This window comes from Toxorhynchites rutilus, chromosome 3 (assembly GCF_029784135.1).
Source record: "Toxorhynchites rutilus septentrionalis strain SRP chromosome 3, ASM2978413v1, whole genome shotgun sequence".
Lineage (NCBI taxonomy): Eukaryota > Metazoa > Arthropoda > Insecta > Diptera > Culicidae > Toxorhynchites > Toxorhynchites rutilus.
The window spans coordinates 229813144-229834785 of NC_073746.1; the positions used below are offsets into that span (position 1 = coordinate 229813144).

Genomic DNA, 21642 nt, shown 5'->3' on the forward strand with positions numbered 1-21642 from the left:
TACTTTTAGCGTAGTTCAATAATGCTTCGAGTTGACAATAATAGAATATCGTTTTTTGTTTTATTGCAGATTTGTTGGAGGGACTCCGTCCCGGTTCGCCAAAGCCTGGCCACATTGAGCGTGTTGCTTCACCAAACAATCAGAGTGGTGGTGGCGGTGGGGGAGACACTGCGGCAGGTTTCAACGAAGATGATCCAGTTACCATTCAACGTTTTCTCAAGATCAACGTTCGGCACATCACCGACGGTCAGGGTGTGGTCGGTGGTGTCTTGCTGGTTACTCCAAACGCCGTCATGTTTGACCCAAATGTATCTGATCCGCTAGTCATCGAACATGGGCCCGAGAGTTACGGTGTGATCGCACCGATGGAATACATTGTCAACGCCGCTATATTCAACGATATTGCCCATATGCGTGTCCAGGGTGCGACCGGTGGTAATGAAACGGTTGAAAAGGCGGAGATATATTATCCGGCTCCGGAGAAATCTTGCTCACGTTGTGACACACACTCACCCGGGAAGGATTCGCTGCTGGTCAAGGATGAAACGTTCCCTGAGCTAGGTGTCGGATCGGTGGAAGGTTGCGACGACCAGGAAAGTATCTGTTCCAGTAATGAACGCGAGGGTGACGCCTTTCCGAAAGCATTTGAACGCGATCTGGTTACGCCAAACAATCTCCAACGTTTGCATGGGGATTCGACCGAAAGTGGCGGTAGCTCGGAAAAACCACCTTCCACTGAGCCGCCATATCTGAACTACGATCGAGATTCACTGTCACACACACCCAATTCGCTGGATAACAGTCACAGTGGTAGCCAGGAGGCCGCGAAAGGTTATGACGGCGACAGAACAGACCAAACCTGTAAAACCGGTAGCAGTATTCAAGTGGACCCGACGTTACGCTCCCTGGAGGAACGAAGACGTAGTCTGCTCGATCAGCATTGGGCTATTCCCAGCAAGGATAGGTAAGATAGTGCTTCAGGTTTGTTCTCTATCATCCCTTTCTCATCTATCAGCCGTTTGGAATGGTACTGCTTTTGAACAGTGATATTAACAAGCTAAGCTATATCATCCTAGCTGCTCCCAACCCTTTCCTTCATAGTGTGAAATTTTTAAAACTTTAAACGTCACCTTTCCGACTAACATTTCAAAATTTCCTCGCGTTGATTGATGCACTACACGCTCTAATTGCATTGCGTCATTATTTTGGCGTTCAATTGTTCCGAAATTGGAAGAATAAATGTTTGAAAATTTCACTCAAATCTTTCGTCCTCCACCGTTGTTTTCATCAGAGTGAAATGTAATTGCAAAAAAACTTCATCTCAAAGATCGCTGGACGACGAGGAAGCCGCCAGTGCGGGAAGTGGGTCTGTCGGAATTCCACTGGTAGCTGCCGAAGGTGGTGTAGGAGAGGATGCTGCTGGGCAGCTGGTGAAACTTTCCTGCCACGATTCGGGAATTGATATTCGCGATCCTCCGGCGGTTGCTCTGAGCGGTGCGGTGCCAAATGTACCCGCCCCCGTCGTGGCACCGATTGCGGCCAAGAAGGTGTACAGCGATGCGGAAATTGTGCTGAGCGCCGATTGGGTGCCACCGTTGACGATCGCCCCATCCCATTGCGTTGAGAGCTCGCCGAGGAACTCCTCAACCAACTCTTCACAGCAAAGCTCCCTATCTACCAGCCAACCGGAGGGTTCGGGTCGGAAGAAGACCTCCAGTGTTAGCTTCAGCGTCGAGGAACATGATCCACACAGTGCTGCATCGCAACTGGATAAAGCCGGTGAAACCAAGAAGAATAAGGTATGACGCGGTCGACATACAACAAAACTAATATATATAAAATTTGCCATGCTTTTTAGATGTTAAAACGTTTATCGTATCCATTGGCTTGGGTCGAAGGATTAACCGGAGAAGGAGGTGGTACTAGTCACAAGTCGTCGGACTCGATCGAATCGGCTCCCAATACAGGAGATTCTAATCAAAGCGTATTTTCCAAAGTGTTCTCCAGGTAAGGTTTCACATCGGTGCAAGTTTTTAAAACATGAAAATTAGACAGATGAATGATTTCTCTATGTGCTAGTTTTAAGTTCAATTTCTGGTTTGTACCAATCTTGTAAATCTGTTTAAGACAATGTTTTTTCCGTTATGTGATACTCGATCACACTTTTTCCAATATACACAATTTATTTTGTAAAGCAACCATCATCGTTACAGAACACAAATCTTAACGACACACCAATTTTATGAATTTTTATGAACAACAGTGTACAAGATAACGAACGCACACACGCACATGATCATGCTCTTCCTTCCTTTGTTTTTGGTTCAATATTTTTTCCGTTACCTCTCGAATTTCAACAACTTTTGGGTTCATTTGATACCATTTGCACCTTTCGAAATCTCTGGTATTGAAAGTTTGATTCAATTTTTATTTTGCGTCACTCCTTCGAACATTTGCAAATTGCCGTATCTACAAAACAAAACATCCGTCCCATCCGTTGTGAACCGCGTACCGCATTCGCGAAGCTCGCCCATCACATTGGTCTCGGAGTTGGGCGGCAATTTGTTCTTGTCGAAGACCCCCTCGGAAGACTCGGGTGGCTCACCGGTGCCCCCGTTGACGCCGCACGATGGTCACCACCATCCGCACCAACAGCAGAGCGGTGGGGGAGGAAGCACCGCATCATCGGCGGCTGGGTAAGGATTCGCCATTCACTTCAGCAGTGTGAACACAGCAGTAGCAGGTGCTCTCCGACGGTGATTGCATTAACGCAGTTGCCGGACTATTGCTCATGTAGAACTTTGACCTTTTTTTTTACTCAGTTTGAAGCATTTATGTGTGCCGAAAAAGAAACGAAGAAAGCAACAGCAAGGTTCCGAATTGGGTATCGATAACGATCAACATGAAGCATAATGTTTGTTCGGGCTTCTGTTGTTTTCTACGATTTCACTGTTCCGTTTGACTTCTTGTTTGCACTAGCCTCCACTACTTAATTTATCTGGCTATTTGACACATGATTTCAGCAATTGTTTTTTGTTTCCAAGATTACCGGTATCATTTCGCTGGTGTGAGGTGTTGCGTTGAGGTTGCAATTTCCTGTCCTTGCATAGAAAAAAGGATATATTCACAAACTTTTCATGCACAATCAGTCTTCTATATTGTTCAATGTAGCTAGTCGATCTGATGATTATTTTTCAAAAATCATCAAAATTTGTGTGTACGTCTTCTTCACTTCAAAAGTTTATTTCATGTTTCGAAATTTAAGCTATTTTATTATTTATGAATAGTAATATGTGTTTTATATACAGTTTCTGAAAATAATACAATCACATGAAATTTATTTATGTTAAATTGTAAAACTCAAAATAGTAATCATTGATCGCAGGTTATGAATTATGTTCCAGGATAGGCTCAATCGAATACACATTATTCTACGAAGTTCATAGAAATAGTCTGCAGTTACGTATACGTATGAGGAAAAAGCACTGCGAAATTGAAAAAAATCTAGAAGTTTTCGGCATATTTTTTTTCTATTTATTTAGGATGGATATGTTGGTCAGCATTTAAAATATGATTAAGCACTGTTATGATTAAGCACTGTTTGAATTGCCATTTGCAGCAATAAAGGCTTCGACAGGTGTCCACTGCGCACCTAAGTTTTGTTTTATACAGCTCATTTGTTTCCAAGTACGGATCATTGTTTGTCTGATGTTTACCAATGACTTGAGTGGCGTCTGGAAGAGATCTTGGCATTTGTGACGTGACTCGGAACTGAAGCACCTTTCTCTCCCCAAACTTCTGAATGTATTTCTAAAAATCATATCCAATTGCTTAGAATGATTTTAAGAAATTTATTCTAAACGTCTGATTTACGAGTACAGAGAGCGGAGCAGGATGTTATTGGTTGCGCAAAAAAATCGTTCCTCATATATCTTGATTTCCTTTCGTATGGGACATAGGGCCCTATTCCAGAAAACGAGACGAGCAGACGAGCGCTTTCATATTCCAGAAGCCGAGCTCGACTAAAAACAGACGAGTAGCTCGTCTGGTTCGACGACCGTTTGGCCGCGCTCGTCAATGAATTAGTCGAATTTTAGTTTGTTTGATGTGTTTGTTCACCTTGTTGATTGAAAGTATCGGTATTTTTCTGCTCCGCCTTTATCTTCGAAAATTGTTTTACGATGCTAGATATATATATATATATATATATATATATATATATATATATATATATATATATATATATATATATATATATATATATATATATATATATATATATATATATATATATATATATATATATATATATATATATATATATATATATATATATATATATATATATATATATATATATATATATATATATATATATATATATATATATATATATATATATATATATATATATATATATATATATATATATATATATATATATATATATATATATATATATATATATATATATATATATATATATATATATATATATATATATATATATATAGATTTAAAACTTTTCTTGATAAATCGTTGATTAGGTGAACTAACATTGCCCCCAATAAATCCATAATAACAAAACGTCTGAGTGATGAAACCATATGCTCGAGGAAAAATATCAATGAAACCAAACGATATATGAAACTTATCCCTTTTTGTTATGTTTTTTTAATAATTTGGCACTGAGAAAAGAGTATTGATTGATCAATTTTAAAACTGTTTGTCGTTTTTCTCAAAACAAAAACATGTCTTCTCATCTGACATCACTGATCATACCGAGAAAAACTGACTGAAGTCTCTCCAGTCTACCAAATAAAACATTTCAATGAAACTCGTGTACTGGAATAGGATATTTTGCTCGTCTCGACAGTGACTGAAGCCGAGACGAGACGAGACGAATTGCTCGTCTCGTTTTCTGGAATAGGGTCCATAATCTTCTTGCTTTTGGATGTATCCTGTAGCTTTGAGTCGTTTAGAAATAGCTTGTCAAGTTACTATGATTCTGCAAGGTCTGTTTGCGTTTGACATGACACGATTGCTCGATCAAGTAGTGTCTCTAATCAAGGCGTTGTACTATAGGTGGATCGTAATGTCAAAATTGCTGTTCGGCCATTGCTCGTGAAAAAACAAATTTGTTTACAAAACAAGTCGTATCTTTCGGTGACAAATGCATTCGTTGGCAAAATAGCTGCTCGCCCTTTATTGTCGAATCATAACAGTGCAGAAGGATGTTTTAGTATATCTTTACGCCTTTCTTTCCAAGCAAAATGTACTTCTGTTTGGCTCCCATCGGCGGGGAAAAGAGTACTATCAGCTTACGGCGATGGTGGCAAAAAATAACGCTGATTGTGGCTCCACTGATTTCGCTCAGGGAGGAGGAGCATGCTGTGCATATACCGGGAAGGAGATCCGGAAAGGGCCGTTACAAGTAATTGGCTAGAGCAAAAGGAGGTTATGCACTATATTCCACGAATATATATTTGCTTATTTTTTCCTTCAATTATTTTCCTTAGCGAGTTGACATTGAAATCATAACCACACACCCAAACAAAAAGTAAATAATTCTGAAAGTTACGTCTCGCTACTCGTCTCACGTCATGTCCTGAAAGTGTCAAGAACGAAACACCTATAGTTCAGCATCTTGTCTCTAATTGTTCGTATTCAAACTTCTATTCGATGGTGCAGAGCCACAGTTCGAAATTTTTTTTTTCATATTTCAAGTATGACTTATTTTAAGCGAAAATGAAATATCCTGGAGGCGAATGAACTGCAAAGTTTAAAGCCTCTTAAAAACAAAGAAACAAACAAACAATGAAATATTTCAACTTTAGAGTGAAAGTTGATTGGCTAAAGTAAAAATCGTGATTTTGGTAGATTCTAGCTGAATATTCACCAGGTATTGTTTAAAATGATATTGTAGTGAAAGCCTACCTCTCACACTGAAGGTCACGAGTTCAATTCTCACTCCCAACATTTTCCAAACAATGAAAGCAAAAGTGACGAAGCAGCCAAGTGTTGAAAGTATAATACATAAAAAAAATTGCAGTGAAATTGAAAAAGATACAAGTTGGATGCCAAAGAACGAATTGTAGAGCGGTTAGAGAGCTTTAATTTGGTCTATAGTAACTTTCAGGTTTATTATGTATTTTTGAAAAAAAAATGAGAATAACATCTTTAAAACCACTAACTTTTGAGTTTTTAACTTCTGAAATGTTACTTAAATACACTAATTTTGAAGTTTCACAACTGTATCCTGTATAAAATTCTCTCATCTTTCAAATGGAATTGTCCTACGTAGCGTAATTTTTGAATTAGAGCCAGTTTAAGGCAAACAAAGCCCGAAACAGATAGAAAATTAAATAACTCTAATTAGAACCGAGACCTCAATTGGCAATATGCACGGAAAAAAATCTCATAGAAAGCTTCTTTCTATTCCGAGAATGTTTTCTATTCACGAGAAAAAAACTATGGATTATTTATGCAAAATGTGCATGAACTCATATCCTCTGAGTTCATGTAATGTTTGCAGTATGATCTAAATTTCCAGTTAGTATCTGTGAAAAAGTATTCTACAAAGGAATGTTACAGGGTGAGTTATTGTTTTCCATACATGAAAAGAAACGAAGATCATCTAACGTTTATAGAGTTAAATTTCACCTTAAAGTAAAACTTATTCAATAACAATTTAATAACGACTTAAACTAACACTAGATTGATTGGACTGAATTAGGATTTAGGACTAGGATGATGCATGTTTTGTACATGATGTGTTTGAATTATAAACACCATGTTTGTTTATGATGTGAAAAACGCGTGTTTATGATGTTTGTGTTTGTACATCATTGGGCGTGTTTGGGATAAGCATTGAACACTAGCGAAAAGCATGTTCGTGCTAAATAAAAACATGGAATTTGAACATCGCGTAGACATGTGTAAATGTTTTTGGGAAGACCGAACTTCACAATGCGGTAATCTACCGAGCACAGAAGATGTCCTTTCATGCCTTTAGTATATAATGTCATCGGTTTCGTGCCGCTTTGGCAAACTTTGCGGCGGTGTGTACTAGACTCCTTTCTACTTACACTCAATCCGTCGGTTATCCTGCAGCTGCCGGAGCTGCCTACTTCACTGTTTGAAATTTGTTTTTTGTTTCCATCACTCAGTTTGGTTCTGTTCCTGTTAATTTCTTCTGTAAATATTCGAACGACCGCAGCCCTCATTGGGGCAATTTTGCGCACTATTTTCTGGGATTATGAATGTCTATTTGTTATCTCCACCAATCTCCCTCCCTAGGTGCGATGCAGATATTCGGGATGTATGTGAAGCTCGATTCATTAATTAGAATAGTTAGTTTTAACGCTACTGTGTGCCATGTTTGGCCATGTCCACTTGCAGTATTGTGTTGTGAGACAAACGTATTATGCATTGGTTGTTGATCCTGTTGTTTGAAAATGATTGTTCAAACACACTAAACTTTCTTTGTTCTATACCCACACCAGGCGCTCCTCGATAGGAACATTCATTCGGCCACAGCCAACGGCCGAAGGCGGTGGTGGCGGACCAACTGCCAAGCACCACAAGCAGCCGCCTCCTAAACTGGACTATCGCTCTATGGTTTCGATTGACGACATGCCCACACTCTTCGTCAGCTTCGATAGTAAGTATACACCGCTTGTAGATTAAACTAGTTTCTTGCGTTTCCAAACTTTCCAATGCTCATTTGAATTCGTTCAGGTTCTTGTTTGTTCCGATCTAGTTTCTTGCCTTGATTGATAGTGTTTCATTTTTTTTAAATATCGCTAACTCGTTGATCCCCAAGGGCTAGCCTTGTGAGGATCCTTCATAAATAATTGTAGGGACCAGTGCAGCTAAAATGAAGATATGTTAGCTCGAATTTTGTTCTGAATTGATTTTGATATGTTAGTTTACGGATTGTTGGTTGTATTGTTTGTTCTTTTTTTCTCGAGTTTATTGTTTTACTAACTGAACGGAAAGACTGCACATTGTGGGTAACACCCACACAAATGTTCAAATTGTTTAGCACACGCTGGCTGTAATCACATCACTTTTCAGATCAATCAGTCACGCAGCGCATATTAATTCGAGGCACTGAAGACAAAGCACTGTTAAATTGCATTACGTTATGATTTGTTCCTCCAGTGGGAAGATTCCCTTTGACCATTTTCATATTCGTACCAAAACGCACCATTAACCAAACTAGTTGCTGTAATTATTTGGACTCATTTCTTTGTTTCTTTTCCAATTCGCCACAAAACCTATTGTACAAAAACTACACGATACCAAATCAATACTACTACTGCCAATACAAACAACATCATTCTAGTGAGAGCACCATTGTTTCCGCAACTTGAGAAACTTGGTAGGTCAGCGGCGTGTAAAGTATGATTTTATTTAGGCTTCTGTTTTGTTTCGCATCCATTTCCGCAGCTCCATTATGCATCGGTGCACACTCATACCCATTTCGTTGGTGCTTAGTCTGTTCCTCTCATTATTGGGAAAAATGTTTTAATTTTAACCATCCTTACGTATTCATTGTTTTTATTTTTGTTCGTTGTTTTGTGCCCACGCATGCATGATTGTTATTTGTTAATTTAATATTCATGTGCTTTTTTGTTAACAGGTTCTCATGTCACAACAAAAAAAACTTGGCAATGGTTAAATTGAGGTGTGAGGACGTTATCTAATTGCGAAAATGAGAAAACCCATTAAAACATACAAACTAAAATTATTGAGCTCCAACAGTGAATCTTTCTTACTTTCCTTATTCACGAAAACAATAGAGGAAATATCTGAAAGGATAGCGCATGTTATTTTTAAGTGATTTTTTACATATGAAATACTTCAAAGCAATGCAAAGTTTAAATTTATCATTTGTTGTTGGTAGCGATCTGTATTCACTGTTTCGCCCGATTTATGGTAGCTCATGGTACACCAAACCCTCCTGGTCCCAATCACACAGAGCATCGTCTTCCGGTCGAAGCGATTTGGCTTTTCAGTGGTTGAACAGACTTCACAACACAACATCGCCCGATTTATGGTAGCTTATGGTACACCAAACCCTCCTGGTCCCAATCACACAGAGCATCGTCTTCCGGTCGAAACGATTTAGCTTTTCAGTGGTTGAACAGACTTCACAACACGTACAGATTTATCTGGGAAGGTACCGTTTCCCGATTTTTTCTGCGCAGATTCTGTACAGATTACAGATTTTTGTCCTAAAGTACAGGTTTTTTGGTTGATATATAAAGAAAACATGGGGCTGGTCAAGCAGATGGAAGAAAGATTCAATTTCAATGATTTGGCACTCGAGGTTACTGCAATGTTAAATCTAAGGAACTTTCCCAATCTAAAAAAAAATAACGTAATAATAGGATCGTTTTTGGGTCTCTACGATGGGTATTAACTCTGATTTTTAATCATGTTCGATTTGAATCGCGTGTGAATGTTCTTGTTTTAAATTTATAATACATGAAGCATAGCTTAAGTCAATAAGTTCCATAGTGATAACACAAAAAGCATAGATTGTGCTAATATTCTCCGGCCTTGAATCTGCAGTTCAATGCAGAGTGTTGGCAGTAAACATATTATGCATCAAGGGAGAGTGAGCGAGAGGATGAGTAAATAGAATAGTGGAGAAAGGATGTCTGGTGCAACCAGTGTTGGTATGGTAGCAGCAGCAGTTCGGAGAAAAAAATTGGCATTTGCACGTCTGATAGTGTGGCGGCCTGCTTTGTTTACTATGTGTTTTACCGTCTTCGTCGCTACTTATTTACAAGCAGCTCTTTGACACTGATAGCGAGCCCAAAACATTTTTGAACTCTACTGTCAACTGATTTCGCTGTTGGGCCTAGTTATATTTTGTAATCAATCCATACAATCCAGCAGATTGAAATTCATAAATTTTCTAATTGATTTCTTATTTTTCAATTTATTTTTAAATAATCGATTAAACCAATTGAACACAATTCATACCCATTTTAACCCTCCTTATTTTATATAATTTTATATAATGCATGTTATATTTATTATTTATATTCATTTTATATAATACATGTTGTATTTATATGTAATATATAAATGAAAAACGTGAAAAAGTTAGATAAAAATAAAGTAATAAAATAAATTCGTGAATTTGTTGATTCGTAGATTTGTGGATTCGTGAGTTCGTGGATTCGTGGGTTCGTGGGTTCGTGGGTTCGTGGATTGATGGATTCGTGACATGGATTCATTGATTCATAGATTCATAAATTAAAAAAATCAAAAAAATCTTAATTTAATAAATTCATAAATTCTTGAATCCGTAGATTCATAATATCATAAATTCTTCAATTCTTCAGTTCTCTCATTTTTTATTTTTCTATTTTGAAAGATAATACAAGTGACGTACATTGAAATACATAGTCAGTTTTAGCGAGTTAAATGAATTTCCTCGGTTACCTTCTCAGGTTAAGAATACATCGTCGAATAGAGGAGCACTAAAACGGTTTCTTAGTGACCTTCTCAGGTTACCAAAAATAATCTTAGTCTCTGCGATTGATTAAAATTTATAGATCGATATTTTTTAAAGGAGTTTGTTATAACCTTCTCAGGTCAGAAAAAATATCTTTACGCATAATGAATAACAAAATGCAGGACCGGTCTGATAAGAATGTATATTTTCTTCAAAACTCATTTCGCCGAATAGTTGAGAGCTCACGTTTTTAGAATCACATCACTTACCGCAGTGAATCCTGATTGTTCTTAACCATTCCCACTAACAACTATCCCTTCCATGATTTTTTTTTTAATTCGTTTATTTTTACAGGCTCAGTTACTTAAGTTTAAAGGAGCCGAATTCTTAAATATAATTTTAAAACTATATATATAAACAATTTTCTTACATCTATGGTTAGTAAGGTGGAAAACCGATTACTCGCGGTGTACTCGAGTTTAGGAGGGTGACATATTTTTAGGAGAAGGATGGGATATAAGGAAATTGTAACAATGTTGATGAACACTCAATTTATAAATCTATTCGTATATCTATAGTGTATTTAAATTTCAACTTATTCTACTATTTATAGCAAGGAGACGAATTACCCGCAAAGGAAGGAAAGGAGGGTATAAGGATGTAGGGGCAATCACACACGAAGATCTATAGCTTTAAGGAAAACATATATATGGGACATGTAATCAAGGTCTAACCGAGCCAACACATCTCTCATCGGCACATTGGGCTGTCTTCCTCGGGCCCGAAGGGAGTTTTTTAAATTCGATCTGGCGACCAGATACACCTCGCACGACCAAACAATGTGCTCGATATCGTGATAACCTTGGCCACAAACGCAGAGATTGCTGCTGGCAAGATTGAAACGGAAGAGTAGTGCATCTAACGAACAGTGATTGGACATGAGTCGGGAGAAGGTGCGAATAAAGTCCCGACTCAAGTCCAGACTTTTGAACCACGGTTTGAGGCTAACCTTAGGGATAATCGAGTGAAACCACCGGCCCAATTCATCTTCATTCCACTTGCGTTGCTTCCCTTCCATGATAAACGCTTGGGAACTACGCTATAGAGGCGACCCTTTTGGCTTTCGGGCGGCGGATACTCTGAAGGATTTCCTATAACCGTACCCATTTTTTATGCGTTACTGGCAGTTATGTTGCGGCGTCTGGATGATATGCTTGCCCTTTTCATTCCACTTTAGAAATATCTGTCAGTTAAGATAGAACCCAGGACAGCAGGAAATGTGAGGCTGTCACGATAACCCCATGTGCAAACAAATCGGTTTTGACGTAGAACTACGTCTTTCATTTCTGAGTCTAAGTTCAAAATTTCTAAATATGATTTGCTCTTGGTATTTCTGAGGAGGAATCGATTTTTTTTTAGCGTTGATAATTCCTTTCCGGTTCATTGAAGTGGTCTGATAATTATTTTACTAGAAAGATAAAATGTCTAATCGTTATTTGCTTGCTTTTTATTGACCCGATAAATTTGTTTCAATAGCTTGAAAATAGCTTTGAACACAGACTATTGAAAACATAAATCTGTATATAAGCGGGTGCCCGCTCGGAAATCCTTTTAGTTGTAATTGTGAAGCTGGTGTAGAATGTTCTCGATCGTTCACTAAAGCACTATTTCCCGTTTCTATTTTATTGCCGATCTGATCGGGGCCTCTACGAACTATCGATGATAATTCGATATAGATTGCGTACAAATGGTGCTATTGGCTATGGATTCGATAGCGAAGAATACGAAATGTTTAATATAGGGAATATTTCACCATATTAAAAAGACCGCATTCTTCGATGAAAGCAACAGTATGTTGAGTGTTTACAAAAGCTTCGAATATATTGGTGCGGAAACTTATATGGTTCAGGACATCAGGACATGTTTTCATACCGTTAGGTGCAGAGAGTTTGAGTGCTGAACCGCACGTAAGGGTTGTTGATTTTATACGTTGATAAAGATATTTATGGTGGTCGTTGAACAAATATAAAATAGTTTGTGGAGGCAGTAAATCTCTAGAAGAAGAGATGCATACTGACAATTAGGCCATATATCTCGTGTATTATTCTCACGAGAAAAAGAAATAATTATGTATCAACCATCTTCCGTTGCTTCTACAAAGCCAACCATCGATCCTTTTCGAGACCACCAGTCAGTTTAAAAGAGTCGAATTTTCGATTCTTCCTTGTATTCATTATAATTAAACACTTCTACTCATCCACTCACATACTTACAAGAAGAATGCTCAAAATATCCATTCATTAATCATGAATTCAGATGCAACTTCGAATAATAAATACTAATACAACGGTAGTTCTACGTCAACCTTGCGTTATATCATAGGTATAACCCACTCGTAGTGTTTTTATTCGAAACTTGAATAAGTTTGTCGAAATGTTACGGTTATTATCAGGGTTGCCACATATACATAATATTCTGTATTTTACACATTTTTCGAATCTGTTATCTGTTTACAGAATTACAAAATTTCAGCAAAGATACATAATTTACAGATTTTTTTTTAATTGAATTTTAAATATTGAATTAACTGCAGTGCATACATAGAGATACCTTGATATAAAAAAAGCTGAATGCAACACAACGAGATGACTTTTGATGGAGGCAAGCGAATTCTTGAGCGATTTGAAGAGCTTGAACTATTCTTTTCGTTCCAAGGAGTTGTGTATAAAATAAAAATAAACCTTTATTTCCATTTTTATCTCTTAACTTATCGATACAGATTTTTTGTAAAAATGTTATTGCTAAAATATAAATATACAGTTTTTTTTCAGAAAAACTTACGGTATTAAATGTGTCAACCCTGGTTATTATGCTGTCGTCAGTTCAATTATGTATTATTAAATTTACTTTGAAAAAGAAATCAAGATCGTCCTTGATTTTCAATTCATGATGAGTTACAATCCCATTGAGAAAATAGACATCACAATATTTCATCAGTTTGTATGATATTACACCCTTTACTATTCGTGACTATTCGACTACTATTTATTATTCATAGAGGTTTTCGTTCTATTGATCGTTGAAACGTAATACATTTTCTACCAATAGTCATTGAAAAAAAAGGTCATAAATAACTCATTCCGCTGTAAGTATCATACATGTGTTGCTGATCCTATGTTTTGTCGACTGAATAAATGTACAAATAATTGATGTTTTGTAGTTGTTTTTCATTATCCATTGTGAAACATGTAACCCTGATTATTAATTCATCGTTGTGTAGTGCGGATCGATATTACAATGTTCTCTCCACGTTCCATCCAACAGAGCTTATACCACGACCGGCACGCGCTTGTCCCGATCCACCGATGTACCTGCGGTTACGCATGGGCCGCAAGATTGGCAAGAACACACCGCTGCCAACCACCGTTATGTCTTATGGCAAAAACAAGTTACGGCCAGAGTACTGGTTCAGCATCCCGAAAAACAAGTGAGTGACTTTGTGGTTTTGTATGTATTTGACTACGTACCATCAATATCGTTTTCTCGTACTTTTGCCAGAGTTGACGAACTGTACCGATTCTTGAACGCTTGGGTGCAACATTTGTATGGTGAACTGGACGAGAAGGCCATCAAAGAGCGTGGCTTTGAGCTGATCCAGATCGATACCGAGTGGACCACGAAGGGCGGTAGTCCTACTAAGGTAGGTTTTAAGAATTGCTACTTTATCACGATCACTCTAATGACCGATTATTTTTTTCTCAGGATGGACGCTCCGTCAGTGAAGGCGAAATTACCGAATACACTCGCGAATCATGGGAGGTAAGTCTGAGTAAATATATTCCTCATATATCGACCAGTAACGAATGCAGTGAAACCATTGTGATAACCGTCTCGATTGACTACTAACAACAATTTTTCTATTTATCGTATGATTGGATATTGCCCTTCGCGTAAAACAATGAATCGCGTGCTTGCAGCTGCTGAAGGCACCGTTTGTCAAAACCTACAATATTATTAAAAGTCAGGCCGGATCCAACGATTTGGATGGTTGTGAGGTTAGAACCATTATACCCAAATAGTCCTTCCATATTCGAATCTTGCCTGGGATATCGAGGCTTTCTTCTTCGCTTACCACAAAAAAAAACAACAAAAAAACTACACTTCACTTCCTGTATTTAGTAGCAGTCACTTCTATCTGCGTTTTGTTCTGGCTATGAGGAATGCTGAGCGTTTATTGTCTCCTTTATGTTCTAAATGAAACACTCACCTTGTACACAGTAGTGTTTTCCCGGTAGCGAACCCAGATCGTTGTCTACACGCGCCTTTCTACGATGATCACACGTTTTGAGAATCACGAATTGTTTGTGCTACTACAAAGTATTACAACACCACAAGTAGAATTTGTTGACTAGTAACTGAATGATGTTTTGCGGATGAATGTTCTAGAGAAGCTCATGGGCCAATTATTGTATTGTTTTGAGTTATAGTTCTTAAGTTGCAAATGTAACATACGTTTTGGAGCTAGCAAACTGCACTTTTATGTTCATTTAGTGAAAATTATTTCGATCGTTTTTTTTTTCAATCCAAATTTTATTTCCAAATCAAAACAATATGATTTGCTGAAAATTGCTTTTATATTGGTTTGTGTGAAACACCCGTTACTCCCACTCACCGTAGAATTGAAACAAAAACATAGAAGAATATATTTATTACCGCTTCTTGAACTAGACTGTATATTTCAAAATTCCCGCCGCTTTTGTTCCATTTTGGCAACCATTAGAGAGTCATGTCTTTGATTTGATTGATTTTTGAGTTTAAATGTTAATCACGAGCACACGAGCAGAACTGTCTTATGAAGATTAGACGTGCATAACTATACTTGTTCACTACTGATGCGAATCAGCAATTTAACATATGAACCATCTGGAAAACACTTGTCCGTGCGGTAGAATATTTCTGTGATGTTCGTATTGTTTATGTGTGCAATCCATCTCGTTGTGGGTCATTGCCAGAGCTGTTTTTGTTGTACCCGTGTATTGACCATCCCCACAAATGTTGCCTGTAGGAAGACTCGTCATCGGAAACTGCGTCTCATGCCATATTTTTAACTACGAAACAATCGCTTGTTTACTAACATAGCTATCGACCGCAGCTGAAGAATATACATATTTCTAGATGTTTTTTTCGTCTTGGATTGCGTAATCTCTCTTTCTTGGTTGGTGAGTAATTGTGCGATAATTCGCGGGTTGAATGCGCCGCGTTTCATCGCAGGTGATAAATGTTAAATGCTCTTGGTTTTTTTGGGTACTACATGTGGATCTTTGAATTTATCAGATTTCAAGAATGCATTCCTATGGATAAGCGAGATTCAAGTTTTCTTGGTTTGAATAATTGATACATTTTTAGATGCATATGGAATAGCCGAAAAAAATTATATTTCCTTATGGACTTTGAATAATCGAAAATATTTTTTTCGTTCTTATCTCTTCAATTTAATTATTTTCCAAGGGTTTACAATGAGGATTCTGGCATTTCCTATTATTCTCGGATATCTCAAAACATAGTGTTGTGATAATTTAACATATCCGGAATTAGTTTGAAATGTTATACATTACAATTCCCTCATATTAAAATTGAAACCGTTTACAATTAATAAACACTACATCCTCATACATTCGTTTTGTCCATTTGTGTGCTTAGCTACCCATACCGTCAATAACGGGCATCTAATGCATCCGTTTCTGTTCATTGTCAACTTTTTGGTATAAATAAAAATTACGGAATAGATGTGCAACTTTATTCGTTCAATTCCCACAAGATGGCTCAAGTTGCTATGAAACGTCGACAAATTTTACCGCGTTGAAAATGTCAAAATTCGTTTCACCAATTGCGGAAGTTTTGAATTTCTGTCTCCATAGGAAGAGAAGTGCAGCTGAAGCGCATCAAATGCTTGTGGAAGTTTGTGGTGACTCTGCACCATGGGATATATTTTGTATGGAATGGTTTGGACGATTTTAAAGTGGTTGTTTTGGTATTAAAAACAAAAGTCGTCCGCTTCAACGGAAAAGTTTGAAGGCGAATAATTAGAGACATACCGCGATCAAGACTCGTGTCAAGCGCAAACAGAGCTTGCAGAATCATTAGAAGTAACTCGATAAGCTGTTTCAAAACGTATAGAAAGCGAGTGATATCGAAAAGCGATTTTGCATGTCTGAAATGTGCCTTGGACGGCACAATAGGTATTCTTTCATGCACCGTATCGTTACCAGGGACGAAAAATGATTTCACTATCCACAGCGCAAAAGATTGTATCTAAAGCCCGGCTAACCAGGAACATCAACGCCGAAGCCGAATATCCACGGTACCAAAGTTATGCTTTGTATTTGGCGGGACCAAAAGGGTGTGATCCACTATGAACTGTTTAAATCTGATCGAACGATCAATGGAGACTTCTACAATACATTCAAAATTTCAAAATTCATTTTGTATTTTTGTATTGATTCGTTCAAAGTGAGCTATTGCCAAAAATCATCCACATTTCGTCTTTTGAATAAAGTGATTGTCATACCACTTCGTTTAGCCGGAAAAGAATTATTAACGCTCAAAGGAGGAATTGATTCCTCCGCGGAAATACCCAGCGCAAATAATACCACCTCTCCAACCCCCGACAATTTGAGTTATCGGTCGATAACGGCAATCGTTAGTATTCGATAATAAAACTTTCCTAAAAAATGCGGGATTGGGAGAGAATAGCATACCGTTTGGCGAGCTAGTAAAATCATTCTCATGGCACTTCGAAATCACAACTGAATGGGTTCCTTCTTCTTCTTCTTTTCCTTTTTCTTCTCCTTTTACTTTTTCTCTTATGTCCCTTCTTCTCCTTCTTCTTCTTCTTCTTCTTCTGTTTGAATCATAGAGATTTCAAATGTTCTCAGGGCTACAGTTCATTCGAATGCTTGGGGACAACTCAATCCAAACTTTTTCTCCACCTGCCTTGACAAAGACATTTTATTGTCGTTCGATGCTCTTCAGCAAACCGTGACCATTTTATCAAACATCGAACGACTTTCATGAAATGGATTCCCGAGCGGGACTCAGTTTATATACAAATTTGTGATTTCATTAACTTGTTTTCAAAGCGATTTTTAAGCTATTGAAACAAGCTTTCGAGTCAATAATTGATAAGCATATAACTCTTAGATATTTTATCCTTTGATTAAACTGATTACAATAAACATTGTTTAACTGGATAATAATTATTAACGCCAAAAGAGGAATCGATTTCTCCTCGAAAATATCCAGCACAAATAATACCCCCCTCCCCGTCAATTAGAATCATCGATCGAATTTGGCATACGCCAACAAATGATATTAAAACTCCTGCTTTCATCAAACAATATGGTTTGTTTGATATGGTGAAATATTCTCTACACCATACCAAACATTTCATTTCCTCCGCTATCAAATCCATAGCCAACGTCACCATTTGAAAAAAGAATTGTATCGAATTGTCATTCACCTTTTGTTTTTCGCTGTTCGATCCGGCTGCAGAAAAGAAATTGAATAGGGAGAGAAGAGCATAGTGTTAACACGTTAAGCCCCGATTTTTTCATGCTCCGCTTTCTATTCAGCGCGCATCAAGAGCTTTCGCACCATATTAGTGTCGGTCCCACCTCCCAAAGATACTTATTGTATAAATGAAACCAGTGAGAGATTCGACTAGAAAGTATTAACATTTTGTAAAACATCCGAAGCAAATCGTACAGTCAGGCCCCTAGGGACCGACGCTGGGTTCAAGGTGTTGAGGCAAGCGAGCAAGATCATTTTCCCGTCACTTTACAATCACAACTAAATTGATTTCTGAGCGAACGCCAGCTTATATACGAATTTGTGTGATTTCAATAACCTGTTTTCAAAGCTATGTGTAAGCTAGTAAAATATGTTTTCGGGTCAATAATTAACAAATATATAACACTTGCATATTTTATCTTTCGAATGAAGTGATTATCATACCACTCCGTTCAGCCGGTGAAGACGTATTAACATTCAAAATCATTCACTCCAAGCTCTCGAAACTTTGAACTTACTCCCCGGTACAGAAATGAAAGATGTAGTATTACGTCAATAAATGTATTTTTCATTAAAAAAAAATGAGTGGGTTATATCTATGATATAACCGCAAGGTTCACGTGGAACTACCTTAGCTTAGCAATCATTCGTTTGTATTGATTAAATTCTTGATTGAATGAAACAGTTTCCGAATTCAATTGAGTTCAATATATTTGCTCTGTGAGTGAAAAAAATGAACAAATGCCTTGTAAAGTCAATTCATTTATTGTGATTGATTGTTCTTCGTTACAAGTAAATTTAATGACGGACCTTTTACGTTTGGTATGATGATTAGAACAAAATATATGTACGGAAGAATTATCAAACGTTTGATGAACCAGCCTAAGGCTGAAAATCTTTCCAATAAAGACAAAAAAAAATTATCAAACGATTATTTTATTTTACATTTCCCTCTGAAGTTTACATCCCAAAAGTGTACATACATCTCGAATCTAGAATTTGCTTGAAACTGGGAAGTTCATTCGCTTCTAGTGGCTGCACGATTTTCCCAGGTTCCTAAGTTTAGAAGATCATGTTAGGACAGACATATTCCACTCTGCACAAAGGCAAGCGAGGACAAAAGTACTCGCAGTTTGCATTTATTTGCAGAGCCGATTTCCCCAGAAACCTCGGTTTTGAAGTCTGTGTTAGGGAAACACATTTCAATCGGAACAAAAATACCCCCGATTTGTATGAATTCGCAATGCCGATTTCCCCACGCTTCATGGATTTGAAGTCTGTGTTAGGGAAACACATTCCAGTCGGAACAAAAATACCCCCGACTTGCATGAATTTGAAATACCGATTTCTCCAGGCACCTTGGTTTAGAAATCTCTATTAGGGAACACATTTCGGTGGGAACAAAAGCTCCCCCTACTTTCGTGTGTTCTTTTTCTTCTTTTTGGCTTTTAGAGGGTTTAAACTTTTCAGTTCACTCGCCTCTAGGCTCTTTCGTGTGTTTGCAATGCCGATTTCGCTGCTTGGTTTTAAAGTCTGTGTTAGGGAACATTTTTCGATGAGAACAAAAGTCCCCCTACTTTCATGTATTTGCAATGCCGATTTCCCCAAGGCTGCTTGGTTTTGATGGCTGTGTTAGGGAAACCGTAAATCGGGCCAATCAAAACGATGCAGTTAGGGCGTTTAGATAACGCCCAATATTTTACAGTTATTCAATTGTTTATCTAATGAAAAACAACATTTTGTTAGTTGCGATAGATGCGTAGAAATATTCCCTATCAAGTGATGCAAACATCTCTCCTATCCAGTACGAAATGTTCGAGATATAAGCATTCGAAATCTTTCATTTTTTCCTGCATGTTCTGTGTTTAGGTTTTCATTTTACCCTCCATATATTCCGGTTAGACGTAGTCCCACGTCAAAAAACGGAACGAATTAATTTGCACAGTTTTGTTGATAGTTATTTAATTCAGCCTACGTTTGCGTCATATGCGCGAGTAAAGGAAGGTTAAAGAGAATGCTTTATTTATCATCTAAATTTATATTATCAGCTTCAAAATAGGCCCTTTCTGAATCGAAAAACTTTTGACGTAGGAATACGTCTTTCATTTCTATACCGGGGTGTGAAATCAAAGTTTCGAAAACGAAAGCGTTACGCCGGAGACCGAGATTTTGAGCGTTAATAGCTCCTAAACAACTGAACGAAATGGTATGATAAACACTTCATTCGAAAGATAAAATGTCTACGCGTTCTATACTTGTTACTTTTTGATCCAAAAACTTGTTTCAATAGTCTTAAAATTGCTTTCAAAACAGGCTATTGAAATCACCAATCGGTGTATAAGCGAGCGCCGCTCGGAAATCCACTCAGTTCTAATTGAATAGCGATTGGAGCATGTTGTCGCTGTTGTGGTGAAGCTCTTCGTTTATCGTGAAAGCGCGGATGAACGATGTCACCAAGAGCCTGTTTGTGCACCCTAGGCCAGAAGGGAATCCATCAGGAGGAGAGTAATGCCACAAACGGTTCCCCGGGAAGACATCGCTACACACACATACACGCGCGAAATTCTTTTCGTTTGGATGCCATTCAGCATCAAGAAAGTTCCGGAAAGATCTAATCATTTCTGGAAAATAATCTGCCAGTTCCTCTAGGAATTTAAAAATACATTCATGTGAAAGAGTTTTCTATCCATGTAACACTGTGACCAAATACATTTGATTTTGTGATTTTTCAATCAATCGCAATTAACAGGATAGCTTCTGAAGAGTATTCTTCCCATCAGTAGGATATTTCCGTATCCAATATTGTATGCGCCCGCAATCGATTATTGCTCAGTCGCCGAAAGTTCCGAGCTCAGAGAGTTCATTCCCCTCTAGTTTGCCTTCCAAATTGCCATCGTAAACCACGCCTTCTCTCGATTCAATCACGCACAAAAAGCATACTTAAGCGATATTCTGGTGGTGAAACGCATTCATTTTTCGTGAGGATATCAACAAGACAACATGCTGGACAGCGAAGGATCGAGATCTGTCCTGAAACGCATGCAGTTTGTTTGAAACTGTGAGGGAGCACAGAGAAGCCGACCCTTCAGGAGAAGAGAAGGTGACCATCGAAGCAGCCGCTACACACACACATACATGCACGGAATTCTTCCCGTTTGGATGCCATTCAGCATCGAGAGACATCCGGAAAATAATCTGCCAGTTCCTCTGGGAATTTAAAAATACATTCATGTGAAAGAGTTTATTTGAATGTTTTCTATCCATGTAACACTGTGACCAAATACATTTGGTTTTGTGACTTTTCAATCAATCGCAATTAACAGGATAGCTTCTGAAGATTATTCTTCCTCATCAGTAGGATATTTCCGTGTCCAATATTGTATGCGCCCGCAATCGATTATTGCTCAGTCGCCGAAAGTTCCGAGCTCAGAGAGTTCATTCCCCTCTAGTTTGCCATCCAAATTGCCATCGTAAACCACGCCTTCTCTCGATTCAATCACGCACAAAAAGCATACTTAAGCGATATTCTGGTGGTGAGACGCATTCATTTTTCGTGAGGACATCGACAAGACAACATTGTTGCTGAGGGTGCTGGA

General features: G+C 37.9%; 1 protein-coding gene across 20 annotated transcripts in view; it reads left to right on the top strand.

Moving 5' to 3' along the window:
• LOC129778219 (TLD domain-containing protein 2) overlaps window positions 1-21642 on the top strand; it is a 438692-nt gene that overhangs the window by 336974 nt on the left and 80076 nt on the right. For 11 of the 20 annotated variants that reach the window (XM_055784977.1, XM_055784979.1, XM_055784981.1 and 8 more), the window contains 10 exons: window positions 70-964; window positions 1292-1799; window positions 1859-2007; window positions 2526-2696; window positions 7506-7663; window positions 8351-8386; window positions 13802-13964; window positions 14036-14177; window positions 14240-14296; window positions 14455-14532. In XM_055784977.1, coding sequence (XP_055640952.1) covers window positions 70-964; window positions 1292-1799; window positions 1859-2007; window positions 2526-2696; window positions 7506-7663; window positions 8351-8386; window positions 13802-13964; window positions 14036-14177; window positions 14240-14296; window positions 14455-14532 — 2357 coding nt within the window. The remainder of the gene's footprint in view (window positions 1-69; window positions 965-1291; window positions 1800-1858; window positions 2008-2525; window positions 2697-7505; window positions 7664-8350; window positions 8387-13801; window positions 13965-14035; window positions 14178-14239; window positions 14297-14454; window positions 14533-21642) is intronic. The other 9 variants (XM_055784976.1, XM_055784990.1, XM_055784992.1 and 6 more) reach the window with 7 other exon arrangements.